Source organism: Primulina huaijiensis, unplaced genomic scaffold (assembly GCF_012295235.1).
Source record: "Primulina huaijiensis isolate GDHJ02 unplaced genomic scaffold, ASM1229523v2 scaffold43333, whole genome shotgun sequence".
Classification (NCBI taxonomy): Eukaryota; Viridiplantae; Streptophyta; class Magnoliopsida; order Lamiales; family Gesneriaceae; genus Primulina; species Primulina huaijiensis.
In genome coordinates this window covers 12,842-25,067 of record NW_027360482.1, presented here as the reverse complement: position 1 = coordinate 25,067, position 12,226 = coordinate 12,842, and the positions used below count along the sequence as shown (strand labels likewise).

Sequence of the window (12,226 nt, the reverse complement as noted above, 5' to 3'; positions counted from 1 at the left end):
ATATTTGTAACCAACATGTCCTTCCAATAATAAACAAACCAAAAAAAAAAAAAAAATTAAAATTGACGCATAACAAGACTGGAAAAAGAAGTTCCTCACCTCTTTTCCAAGAGCAAAGTTTAAAAATATGTGCTGTAGTACTCTACTCCAATTGGAATCTGCTGTTCTAGATCTGTAACCCATTTCCAGTTTGTACATATAAATGAATGACAAAAATATATCCAACATTTTTAAATTTTGTATAAGAGCATAGATATGCCATTCATCTGCATGCCTAAACTGGGAAAAAATCGACAATCGAAACAGAAGACCTGAAATGGTGCTACTTCCGCGCAAACTGACTTCTACTTATCACTACACAACAAAAACACGCACTTATCATCCCCCCCTTCCCTTTAAAGGTCGAAATGGACACAGTCCCACAAATATTTGGGGCTACTCAGACAAGACAACTAGGAAACGAAGAACCAAAAGCTAAGAAAAATGAAACTTCTTTTCTGCCAAGATTGCTAACAAACAAGAACATCAAGTCTCCCCTTCATAAGAAATGGTTTTCAAAAGAATTCCTCGGCAGTTTCGGATGATCCCTATCGTTGTATTTGCGTATTTCGCAAATTCACAGCTGCAAAAATGAATGATATTTGGCAAATGGAGTACATGGATAGGCAATATCATTAGATAATCTTGATAATGTAGGTTTGAAAGAAGTACCATATTCCTGTTTGGATCCAAATTCTAGGCCTTAACTGCTTCAAATTAATACCTTTTCCATCAAGTTTCTTGCACGGAACTCCACATTCCGTAAATCACGAAGATGTTGCAAGATTTCTTGAAGGAGATCCACTCCTTTGTCCCCTTTCTTTAGAGAGCTAACACAATGCTTTAAGAACTCTCTATCAGCCTCAAAAGCTTGTAGCCTTTGATACAGATGATCCACCTCCTCTTCGATGGCTACTTTGTCGTCGTCAGTTCCAAACTTAGATTCATAAGTGTTGTGCATCATCCCATCTGAGTCGATCATGTTTGTGTCCCCATTCAGTACCTCACTGTCATTTTCGTCGACGGTGGCATTGAAAAGAGGAAGAAGCGATTTTCCTGTTTGAAAGCAGATTCTTCTCTGCGGGTGATTCTTGCCATTCATCAAGCATCCGTTAGAATGCAAATCAGTATTTCCATTGTCTTGTTTCGAATCTTCTGTCTCATCTATTGCCACAAGCTTTTCTTCTAGCATCTTAAGCTGCTCGAGGATAGAGAATCTCTCTTCCTCAAAATCTGCTAAACATTCTTCTAAATTAGTAACTGCATCCACCGGAGAGGTGAATTGTTGAGGGCTGAAAAGACCTTCCTCTTTGATTTCTTGATTTAAATCGATCGACAATCCATCAGGACCATCACTGTCCTCACTATTGCTGCAAGCACCTGAAGAAAATACACTCCTAACACTTCCATCCCTACTACTTCTCGATATCCTCATTTTTTCCTTTGCTTCATACTCCAAAACCTTCTTTTTACACATTTCTAACTCTTTCTCGAGTTCCAATTTCTCCTTCTCTCTTTTCACCATAAGCTCATTCAAAAGCTCCAAGGCTTCTTGGTCATATTCTGTTTGTTCATCCATCATTCTCTGATACTGCAAAGCTTCCATTTGCATTGCCGCCTTCTCTTCTTGGAGTCGGTTTATCATAGCCATCGTCTGATTCGCCGCCACTGCTGAGGCGCTTCTCTCTTCTTCTAACTCGGCATACAAAGCCTGCAAATTCTTCCTCTCGGCTCTCAGCGCTGATTTCAAACGTTCAACTGTAACAATTCCATCGCCATTTTCCAGCTCACTTGTAACACTTCCATCAATTGATTCCTCGGCCCCGGACTCCTTTTTCTCGAGTAATAGTAATTTCTTGTGCAAGTGATTTAGACTGTCAACTGAGGTTGGAGTGTCGGGAACTTTATCTTCTTCAATCTCATATAACTCCGAGTAAAATGATTGTTGATTGTTCGTTATATGATCTGTTTCTTGAACCGATAATGCCTTCAATTCCACCATCTGTTCCTCTATTTGAATTGGACCTAATAGAAAGTAAATTTAGAATCTTGACTAAAAGGGGTGAAAAAAACTATGATCTTTTTTGAAACTTTTCAAAATGGTAAAATGATGAGCCAAAAACCATGATGTTCTGCTTCATATGAATGAATAGATACTTGATTTTGCATTTCATCTGTTATATCTAATTCAGGAATTTCTGTCCCAATTGAGATGTCTGCTTCATTTTCATTTGTCACCATTTCAGAAAAATCTTCAGAAGCTACATTGTTCAGACAAATGGTATGAATTCAATATATAATCAGTAACTTCGATATTTGATGAAATTATTTCAAATAACAAACGTATGTACCATTGGTGACATAAGAATGCTTCTCCCCTTCTGCCCCTTCCAGTTCTTGGTCAAACTCACTTGCTAATTCAGATGGAATTTGCTTTACATCAAAATCTGTAAATTCTTCAAAGTTTTTGGCATGAAAAACCTCTGAAACTTTAGTCTCTTCGATCTCCACTGACTCAGGCCCTTGAAATTCAGGTTCCGCGTTGATATCAACATCAGGACCTGAATCCACCTCCACTATTCTTCTCACAGTCTTCATAACAAATTCATCCTCTTCTTGGACCTGAAGCCCGCAATCAAAACCACATTCTTGAACCTTAGTTGTACCATGATGTTCAATCATGAAACTGTCATTGCTCTGATGTTCTTCTATTGAATCGATCAACTCAATGGGGACAAGCCTTTGTCCGCTATGGTCAAGAAAGAACTCCAAATGTGGAGAAGAAATTTCAATAGGCGCTTCTTCTTCAACACACACTTGAACAGATTTATCTTTCATTATCAAAGTTGAGTTTTCCTCCATTAAAATCGCCTCATCCTCCTGCATCTCCATAAAAATATCCTTGTTTTCACATATTTCTACTTTTAGTGTTTTCATCTGTTCACTTCCTGCTACTTCCAAGCTTCTATCGAGTTCAGAATTAAACTCATACTCATAAGAATCTTCCAAAACCTGTTCACCATCCCACAAATTAGCAGCAAAGTGTGATATTTTCTTATCGAGATCACATTTTTCTTGAATATGATTATCATCTAAAGCGAAATCCTTTTTGCGGGCACATTCCAAAACATCCCAAGATGGTGTTTTTAGGAATACATAAGAGGAATATGTATCATTATTGACATTACCATTATCCAAACCTACCCCACAACAAGAACAATTCACACTTACCTCACCATTTTCACATACCTTTTCTCCATTCATCTGACTCATTCCAAAATCTCTAACCCTCGAAAAATAATTAACTTTCTTCGAGAAACCATTTAATTCCGGCCGCGAGGACAAGCAATCCTCACACATTTCTTGCGATTCTACCAACTTCTGATGATTTAAACAGTAACCCAGTTTAGAAATCTCCTTGGAATGAGCTTCACAAAGAAGATCCTTGCCCAGATTCTTGCCCCTTTTTGCCGGGTCAAAGATATGATCAAGCCTTGTACACCAAAGGCACGGGGGTTTTAGTCCGAAATACTTAGCAAATTTGATGATCAGATAAGAAAACAGAGAATTTAACAAGAGAAGGGCTATCAAAATCCATTCAAGAACAGCATAGATGAGAATCATGGAAATCTTGTTGGTATTTCTGTTCAACATGGTTGCAAATTTGTTTGGAGCCATGTCCCGGTACTTGAAGTTACTTTTCCCGCAAAGATTGAAGATATAAACAAATCAATGAAAGAAACAGAACTCAATTGTTTAGAGAGGAGAAGATTCAGAAGAAGTAGATGGGAAGGTTGTGTGACCAAGGCAGACAGCAAAGGAAGACTTGGCAAAAGAGGGATGTTTATAAAGCATTTCAGACACTGTAATTCTTATATTTTTCTTATTTATTTGGCAATTTTGCTGTATTTGCACTTTATGTGAGAATGAGCAATCTAAGATTGTTTGTCGAAATAACATTTAAATACATTTTCAAAGAAATACTGAAATTTTATTAATATTTGTTGCACAATAATTTATTTAGCAAATTAAAAAATTCATTTAAAAATTAGCAACATTTATTATTTTGAGAATAAAATTTATACCTGATTTTGTTTGATTTGTTTGTTCAAAGAATTGGTTATTCTTCCGTTTGTTTGAACTCTAAGACAGATATTCAAAAAAGTACTAATTATCCTATAATTTTCTTTTTCAGACCAATTTACTTTTTATAATTTGACCAAATTGAATCGCACTATTTGTTTGCTTCCTCATTTTTTTCCCAAAAAGTGTTACAGTGTGTGGAATTATTTATGTCGAAATTAATCTATCCGTAAAAGCACTTATTCTGTGGTATTCCAGATAATTTGGTGTCACTTTGGATCCTAAAAACACTTTTATATAAAAATAAAAAAATGCTAGTCCATGGGCTTCCAAGTGGATGGGCCCCACTGACCAAGAAATTATATTGTAGGCCCAAATCAAAGCAAGTGTGGGGGCCCAATGATAGATGCCTTATGTTGGAGCTCATCATGCATGTCTATGATATCATCCCTCTATTTTTCTTTTCCTTGTCATCATCAATTAAACGTGTAAGCATAATTTTAAAATCCATTTGTACATATCATTCACATCTTAAAACATTTTAATTAAAATATATGCAAGACCGAAACTTACCCATGTAATAAAAATCAATACATGTTTACTCCATAGTACCTGTGAATTTTACTGTGTTTTTTTATGTTCTATCCTTTTCAATAATAAAGATTGTTGTGGGGAAGGGAGATTTTTGTTAAAATTATCTTTGGTTAATGTTTTTTTATACAATGAGTGTGAGATCCGAATTTCTTACTATTAGACTCAATATGTTGTAAATTAAGTCAAACGCCAGCTGACATAATTAGTTGGAGATATTTACTTGTTTCTTATGTACATAAATACATGTAACTGCTCATACTTGAAAGAGGGACGTGAATACAATTTTTACGATCTTAGCTCTCCAGAAGTAATATGGTATCAGAGCAATTTTTCTGCCGCCGCTCTCCGTCGATCGGCCGATGTGAATAATTGTTGTTCGAAGCTCCATTTTCAGAATCAGATTGTGGAAAATTCAATCTGGAAGCTAGCTCTGGAAATTTACATGGCTTCATTTCCTCAAAATTTCGGTTTTGTTTCAGCTGGGCGAGCCTCCATTGATGATCCGCTAAGCCCATATTTCTTGCATCATTCAGATAATCCGGCGATCTCGCTTGTTTCTCAACCTCTCACAGGAGATAATAATGCCTCCTGGAGTCGAGCTATGATCATTGCCATGACCGTCAAAAACAAATTGGGATTTTTGGATGGTTCGATTGCAAAACCAGCGGATACTGATTCGAATTTTTCATCATGGATCAGGAACAACAATATCGTTATTGCATGGATTTTAAATTCAGTTTCAAAGGACATCTCTGCAAGCATTTTGTTTGCTGAATCAGCAGCAGAAATTTGGAATGATCTGCGCGAGAGATTCCAACAATCGAATGGACCACGCATTTTTCAATTGCGTCGGGAACTGATAAATCTTCGTCAAGATCAACAATCAGTGGCTGTGTATTTCACCAAACTTAAATCCCTTTGGGATGAGCTATCAAATTTTCGCCCTAGCTGTACTTGTGGCCAGTGCACATGCGGAGGCGTCAAGGAGCTTGCTGTCTTTTCTCATCATGAATATGTCCTGACGTTTCTTTTGGGGTTGAACGAATCATTTACACAGATTCGTGGACAGTTATTGCTCTTGGATCCTTTACCTCCTATCAACAAGGAGTTCTCGTTAGTTTTGCAAGAGGAACGCCAACAGTTAACAATGAAGTATGCATGGCTCAGTCTTTGGCATATCGATTTCAGCCCTTTGCAAAACCCAGAATCATTCACTTCAAGAAGTAAATGAATGTAGGAGCATGACATATTCTTGCCTTCATGTCACATTGAACCAGGAAAAAAAAATAAATATAATTCCTTTGTCCAGATTTGGTAGGAGATGAGGCAGCACCTTGAGCAAAAGTAAATGTAACCACTTTTCATTACTTATCTTTCTTTTGGATTTTCAACTCCTAACATAGCCGAATTTTAATAGTTTCAAGAAAAATCATATAGAGATTATGATATCTTGTAAAGGTACGTAGCATCCAAATTACATACATACATAGTTTTTCATTATGTTACCGTTTAATTTTTTTCGTTCATTTGTAAAAGTTTATTATTTGTTGAGAAAACATGACAATAATCGGATGATCATGATTTGGTACTTCAATTGTTTCATCCAAATTCGATTATGAAAAGACATATGCTTCTTAGAATACTCGAAACCTGACAAACAAAATGTTCTTGCACTAACAACCAAACTTTAACGTGTGGTCACCTTTTTCAAAGTGACAGCTATTCTTTTGACTTGTAAAGACAAAGATTTATGGTGCATTTCCATGTTCTTCTTCCTTTTCAACCTAGGAGCTAGCTATACTTGGTTGCCATCACAAAGGGTAATCTTCAAACAGCTTTGTCTTCATTATATTAGAATCCTTGCTAACTTCAACTCTTAATTATCAGTTGATAACTTTAAACATGTTGCACTATTTGTCTAGAGCTCCAACATTTTTCTTCCCACCACTTCACATTCAAAACGACTCCATATATATGGCTTAGATATATAAAGTTTAAAAGATGGGTTTTAAATTATTTACGATAAACATATCTATTAGTTAGTGTTATCTTCTTTTTTTTCTTTTTCAAAGCAATAATACATGCTAATATAGTATCTTGGCGAAACCCACATGCATGTATAAATATTTAATTTTTCTAACATTCCGTATAGCATAATTTTTCTCTGACGACCACAGCCAGCCGACCACCCCCACGGCCGACCGCTGCCGCCACCGGCCAACCATCACCGCCGTCGCAATAGTGGAAAGACAATTTAGTCAATTCAACAAAAGATTCTAAATTATCTCATTCATAATTATCATACCAAACATAATATTATTTTATCATTTTCTATTTCAATCATTTTTTTTATCATTTATCTCTTAATCATTTCATTATTTTATCCTTCTTCAACCAAACTCAACCATAAAGTCTGAAAATTGTTTTAAGGAATAATTGGATCCAATCGAGTTCTTGGAGATTGTACAGAGTTCTTCCGTACCAAAAGGATGATGAAGTTGAGCGTGATAATTGGGCTTTGTCCCAATTATTAATAATTACAACAAATAACCATAAAAAATAATTAAATGGGCCTGTATAGAAACGGGCTTCCCATTATTCTCATCGGTCCAATATCATTTTAATATTAAAATCANCATCTGTCATTGCGCCAAAAATATAAAATTATTACATATTAAAAAAAAAATTGAATCAAGAATGTTTTTATTTTAACCAGGAAAAATAAATGTATTTTTATATAAATATTTATTTTCCTCATAATTTTTCAATGGCGACAATAGAATAGAACCAAAAGAAGAAAAATATATCCGGATTGTCTGCCGAAAAATGCGGTCAAAACAATGATTTATTTTTAAAATAGAACGGAAGTAGAGGCGGATGTTTGAAGGAGGAGAATATATTTTTATCAAATAAGAAAATAATTATTTTGTAAATTACTAAAAATAGAGGTGGCCCAAATATTTTCATTTTTAATTAATAAAGAAAACGGGCCTGGTGTGGGAGATGTATCATTAATCATCTAGAGAGAGTCGGAAGAAATGGCTCAAACCCTAACCCTAATTGCATCTCTCGCCCAATAAAAGGAACCGTCACCGTTTCATTGTTATACGCTCAATCGTGATCTAATTTCTCTCCTCCTGCAGTTTCTCCTCCGTCTCTCTCTGATCCCTGTCCCCTTCGTTTCCTTCTTTTGCATCCCAAAGTTTATTTTAATTGTGAATGGTGGAAATCTCGGCTGCGACATTGATGATCATCCCCTCTTATTCAAGAAGGGGGATCTCGGTTTCTGTGGCTATTGCTTTCTGCTTTGGTTCTTGCATGGAAGGCTGGTACTATCGCTGCCTCGGTCTCGACCCATGAATAAGAAACCGATTATTTGATATTTTTTTCCCAAACTGAGATCCATTTTTCACGATTCGATTACTTCTTCCTTTCGCTTGTTGATTTCGTGTTAAAAAATATTTTTTTAAAAAAGAAAACCAAAAGGATTTTTTTAAAGTAGTATTTGATGTTGAATTATAAGCAGAAGAAGAATCAGCCCGTCAAGGGCAAACGGTTCTTGATTAGCGTTACTGTGCTTGGAAGCGCCGGCCCCATTCGCTTTGTTGTTAATGAGGAGGATCTTGTCGCTGCCGTCATTGAAACTGCTCTCAAATCCTATGCGCGTGAGGGCAGGATCCCTGTCCTTGGCTCCAACCTCAATCATTTTATGCTGTATTGCCCAATTTCTGGCACTGAAGGTACTAACTTTGTGTTCGATTTTCGATTACTTTGATTGATTATTCTGTTTGTCGATAGTATATTCTGCTTTGTTGATCAATGGATGCTTTTACACCAATGTCCCTGCCAAGGTATGTTTGTCTTTTAGAATCGTCGTTGATTGATTTGATATATCGAGTAAGTTGTTTTTTATGAGCCGCTAATGGATTTAGATGAGGACGAATATTTATTTAGATTCACTTTTTTCTATAGCTCTGAGTCCGTGGGATAATATCGGGGCAGTTGGTGTTCGCAACTTTATGCTGTGCAAGAAGCCATTAACTGAGAATGCCATTGATGGTGAGAAGTCACCGACAGTGTCTCGTAAGGCAGCTGGAAGTTGGAAGACCTGGTTCCATAAATCTCTATCCCTCAAGATATCTTCTCATTGAGTTAAATTGGGGAGTCTAATAATTGGGAACTTTTAGGTCGTTTATGAATCCCCTGTTGATTCCTGTTTTGATGATGTTTTACTTCAAGCTTGTTTTCGGTTTAGTCACACGTACTTCGAAGCACACGTGGTGAACTAATATCAAAACCTTAATGGTTCTGTTCTTGCACCTGAATAAATTAGACTTGGCTTGCTATTTGGTTGGTGCTTATCTAATTGCTTCTTGATGTCAACTCGCTCTTTTTTCCCCTGATTATTATCATTAGTGATATGTTTGCTCTTGTGGATCTTGAACTTCGTAACTTGAAACACGCATTTATAAAGACGGACTTTAATTCATTAAACTGAAACTTAGTACAAAGTGAATTCAACAAGATGAAATCAATTCAAGCCCAAGTTATGAGTTATTGGTCCATTTTCCCTCAGATATTATTGGTAAGATTTTCGAGCCCAAGTTTTCAATTCCTTCATTGTCAGTCTTTCCTTAGCGATCAAGCTTAATAGCTTATACAGTTCATGCGAAGTAAACCAAGTTCTTGGAGTTGCTTTGATGATAATTGATTCCTTCACAATTCTTGACTCAAAATCTCAAGTAACCAGATTTTCCTCCATGTTGACAAAATATGTTGCCAGCTTGGTTTCTTTTAGGCTTGATTGCCAGCTTGGTTTCTTTTAGGCTTGATTAGTCTTTTTCCTGGCGAAAACTAGCATCCAGTATCTGTATAACCGAACGTCCCTTGAACCAATTATTGGTGTGATCATTAGTGTTTTAACCCGAGCGACTACCTTTGGAGATTGGTGTGATCGTTAGTATTTTACCCCTACCCAGAAGACCCATCTACTGGGCCTGGCCCCCAATCACAAATTGTTCGAGAGCACTTCAAGAGTTTTTCGGTACCTTTCTTTGTCTCCGATTTCAATTGTTATTTGTTTTTTTTATCAACCTTTCTAACTTAGCTTTTATTTATGTTGGGTCTTCGAATGCTCATAGATACTTATGATGAGGTTGCTTCCATGTCCACGTCTTGTCCTCGGACACTATTGCGACTTTCAACTCATACTACTTCTAGATTTGTTACATCGTCGCACATGCGTTGATAGATATACTAATGATTTTGAGGCATAACGATCCATATTTGTGGGCCTTGAGTCATACAAGTTTCGATATATGGTGTGTGGGCCCAGAGTCGATACATGTCTCGAGATGTTCGAGCAGTGGTCATGATGTGAGGGCACAGACATGTCTCAGATTCATTATCATAGCCTTCTTACACAGCCCGGACTAGTCTGAGAGCCCAGACTTGTATGAGTATGTGCTGGTATAATTGATTTCCCTAGTATATTCTGTTTTAATGGGCTCCCGATTTCTTACTATGCCTGGTAGCTCCAACCTTCTGATCTCTGTCCAAGTTTGACAATGACTCGGCTCTTTCTGGAGCATCATCACTCTCTCCATAAATAGTTGTGCTTGAATCTTACTCGCTGTCTCGAATGGTCAAATTGAACTTGGGCGGGAGATCAATTATTTTTTGAATTTTACTCGAGCTAGCGTTGATGGAAATATGACGGAAGCCCTAGCAGTTGAAAAAACAGAAATATAATATACTTCGCTTCGTATGCATGATCGACTTTTTGTCTTCTCGGGTGAACCGGCTCAATTCAGATGTGTATCTCGTTCATCCATTTACTTCGAGATCAACAGCCATGATCGATCTTCTCCCGCTTATAAATGCTAACCGCCTTAGTTCATTTCACACTTTTACATTCTCGCGTTTTGGTTCTCCAACTCATGTGATTTCGACGTCTCTTGCTTCTCTCCTATGCGAATATGTGTCCTCAATTCCGATCGTTTTCTCTTCTCATATGTTCTCGTAAGTTTTCATTTTCTTAACATGTTGAACTCTATCTCCTCAACTTTGGGTGCCGACGCTCGTGGCTCCTTGGACATAGACTCTGCCACGTTGCCCTCTGACTCTACTCCTTCTGTGTCTCGTGCTATCTTCTCCTCCATTACCTCTAAGAAACCAATCATCGCCCTTCTTTCCAAGAAATCCCAAAAATTCAAAAATGTCCACAAGGATGTCGACATTCTAATGCCCGGGAGAAGGTTAAGGGCAAAATCCGTGCTTCCTCTATAAAAAAAAGACCGAGGCCCCGGGTATCTCATGGTTTTCTACTTTGTACTCTTCGTCTGGGGGCCGACGAGAACCTTTAGTTCTTGGATCTATTTGTAGTCCTTCCTCATTCCGAGTCCCTCGGACCGAGCTGACTAGTTCTCTTTTTTGGGAACCAAGTCCGTAGTGGTCTTCGGTTTCATCAACTTGAAAGGTCACCATCTAATTCAATTTAGCCGGACTTCATCAACTTGAAAGGTTACCATTTGATATATATTGGTTAACCAGCAAAGGAACTTCAGTTTCCAAACATCACCTGAACAGCGTGACAATGTTTCGATTATCAACCTCTGTAATGAATAACTACCCATTTTTTGAAATTATCGTGTTTGGTTTTAGCACGCTTTATTGGCCTTCTTGATCGCTTCAACACATTCCTCAAAAAAATTCCGCCCTTGTAGACCGTATCGGAAACCACCTTGACCTAGGATTCAGTTTTCCAAATAATTGTTATTGGACTTCTTAAGCTTTTCACCTTGTAACCTCTCTCGCAAATTTGAATTGTTTTTAATGAAAATTGGGAGAAAAATACAGGAATTCGAGTGAGGGACGGGATGGAACTTGATTGATTTCGAGAAAATATTACTGTCAATGAAATAACGCACCCCCATCGATCTGGTAAAAAAAACATCAATCTCAGTCTAACATAGACAAGTTCTTTTAATCAGTGTGTTGCATCACTCCTAGCTGCTATCTCACATAACAACACATACCATGTATGAAGATGATCACAAGTTTTATTGGAAACTCCCACACGGATCGGAACATCCAAATTTCCTCTCTAACGATAGATTAAAATTATGACAAAAACTTGTATGAGACGGTCTCACGGGTCGTATTTTGTGAGACAGTCTCACAGGTCTTATTTTGTGAGACGGATATCTTATTTGGGTCATCCATGAAAAAATATTATTTTTTATGCTAAGAGTATTACTTTTTATTGTTAATAGCAGTAGGGTTGACACGTCTCACAAGAGACATATTTTAAAATTATTGAATTCAATTATTTTCACACACAAAAGTTGGTAAATAAATAATATGTTAGTTCTCCCATTTGATGTTGGTTTATTTATTTTAATAGTATCTTGTGGACGTTCACACGTGTGAGTGGTATTTGTATTTTCCAAGTGGGCCTAACCTGTTTTTCCTGAAATGTGCAATTACTGTGTATTAAAGAACATTCTTG

General features: G+C 37.0%; 3 protein-coding genes across 5 annotated transcripts; 2 read left to right on the top strand and 1 right to left on the bottom strand.

Moving 5' to 3' along the window:
* Positions 1 to 85: 85 nt before the first annotated feature.
* Positions 86 to 3,885, bottom strand: LOC140970053 (myosin-binding protein 2-like). 3 transcript variants are annotated; one of them, XM_073431617.1, is made up of 4 exons: positions 2,391 to 3,885; positions 2,163 to 2,300; positions 712 to 2,064; positions 86 to 622 (listed from the first exon to the last, which is right to left on the bottom strand). In XM_073431617.1, the coding sequence occupies exons 1-3, from the start codon at positions 3,715 to 3,717 to the stop codon at positions 752 to 754; spliced, it is 2,778 nt and encodes a 925-aa protein (XP_073287718.1). In that variant the 5' UTR covers positions 3,718 to 3,885; the 3' UTR covers positions 86 to 622; positions 712 to 751. The 3 variants fall into 3 exon arrangements, with proteins under 3 accessions (XP_073287718.1, XP_073287717.1, XP_073287719.1); XM_073431616.1 differs by having other exon boundaries at positions 86 to 2,064; XM_073431618.1 differs by having other exon boundaries at positions 86 to 2,049.
* Positions 3,886 to 5,158: 1,273 nt separating this feature from the next.
* Positions 5,159 to 5,947, top strand: LOC140970055 (uncharacterized). Its single transcript, XM_073431620.1, has one exon. It carries the CDS (start codon positions 5,159 to 5,161, stop codon positions 5,945 to 5,947), a length of 789 nt encoding a protein of 262 aa, XP_073287721.1.
* Positions 5,948 to 8,224: 2,277 nt separating this feature from the next.
* LOC140970054 (uncharacterized) lies at positions 8,225 to 8,867 on the top strand. Its single transcript, XM_073431619.1, has 3 exons — positions 8,225 to 8,456; positions 8,515 to 8,567; positions 8,649 to 8,867. Exons 1-3 carry the CDS (start codon positions 8,225 to 8,227, stop codon positions 8,865 to 8,867), a joined length of 504 nt encoding a protein of 167 aa, XP_073287720.1.
* Positions 8,868 to 12,226: the final 3,359 nt, after the last annotated feature.

Bases quoted from the DNA above. Each gene is read 5' to 3' on its own strand.
- LOC140970053 (XM_073431616.1), bottom strand. From the start codon at position 3,717: ATGGCTCCAAACAAATTTGCAACCATGTTGAACAGAAATACCAACAAG. The intron at 2,301-2,390 runs GTACATACGTTT...TGAACAATGTAG, and splicing joins GCATTCTTATGTCACCAATG to CTTCTGAAGATTTTTCTGAA. The intron at 2,065-2,162 runs GTTTTTGGCTCA...ACTTTCTATTAG, and splicing joins ATATGAAGCAGAACATCATG to GTCCAATTCAAATAGAGGAA.
- LOC140970055 (XM_073431620.1), top strand. From the start codon at position 5,159: ATGGCTTCATTTCCTCAAAATTTCGGTTTTGTTTCAGCTGGGCGAGCC.
- LOC140970054 (XM_073431619.1), top strand. From the start codon at position 8,225: ATGTTGAATTATAAGCAGAAGAAGAATCAGCCCGTCAAGGGCAAACGG. The intron at 8,457-8,514 runs GTACTAACTTTG...GTTTGTCGATAG, and splicing joins CCCAATTTCTGGCACTGAAG to TATATTCTGCTTTGTTGATC. The intron at 8,568-8,648 runs GTATGTTTGTCT...TAATGGATTTAG, and splicing joins ACACCAATGTCCCTGCCAAG to ATGAGGACGAATATTTATTT.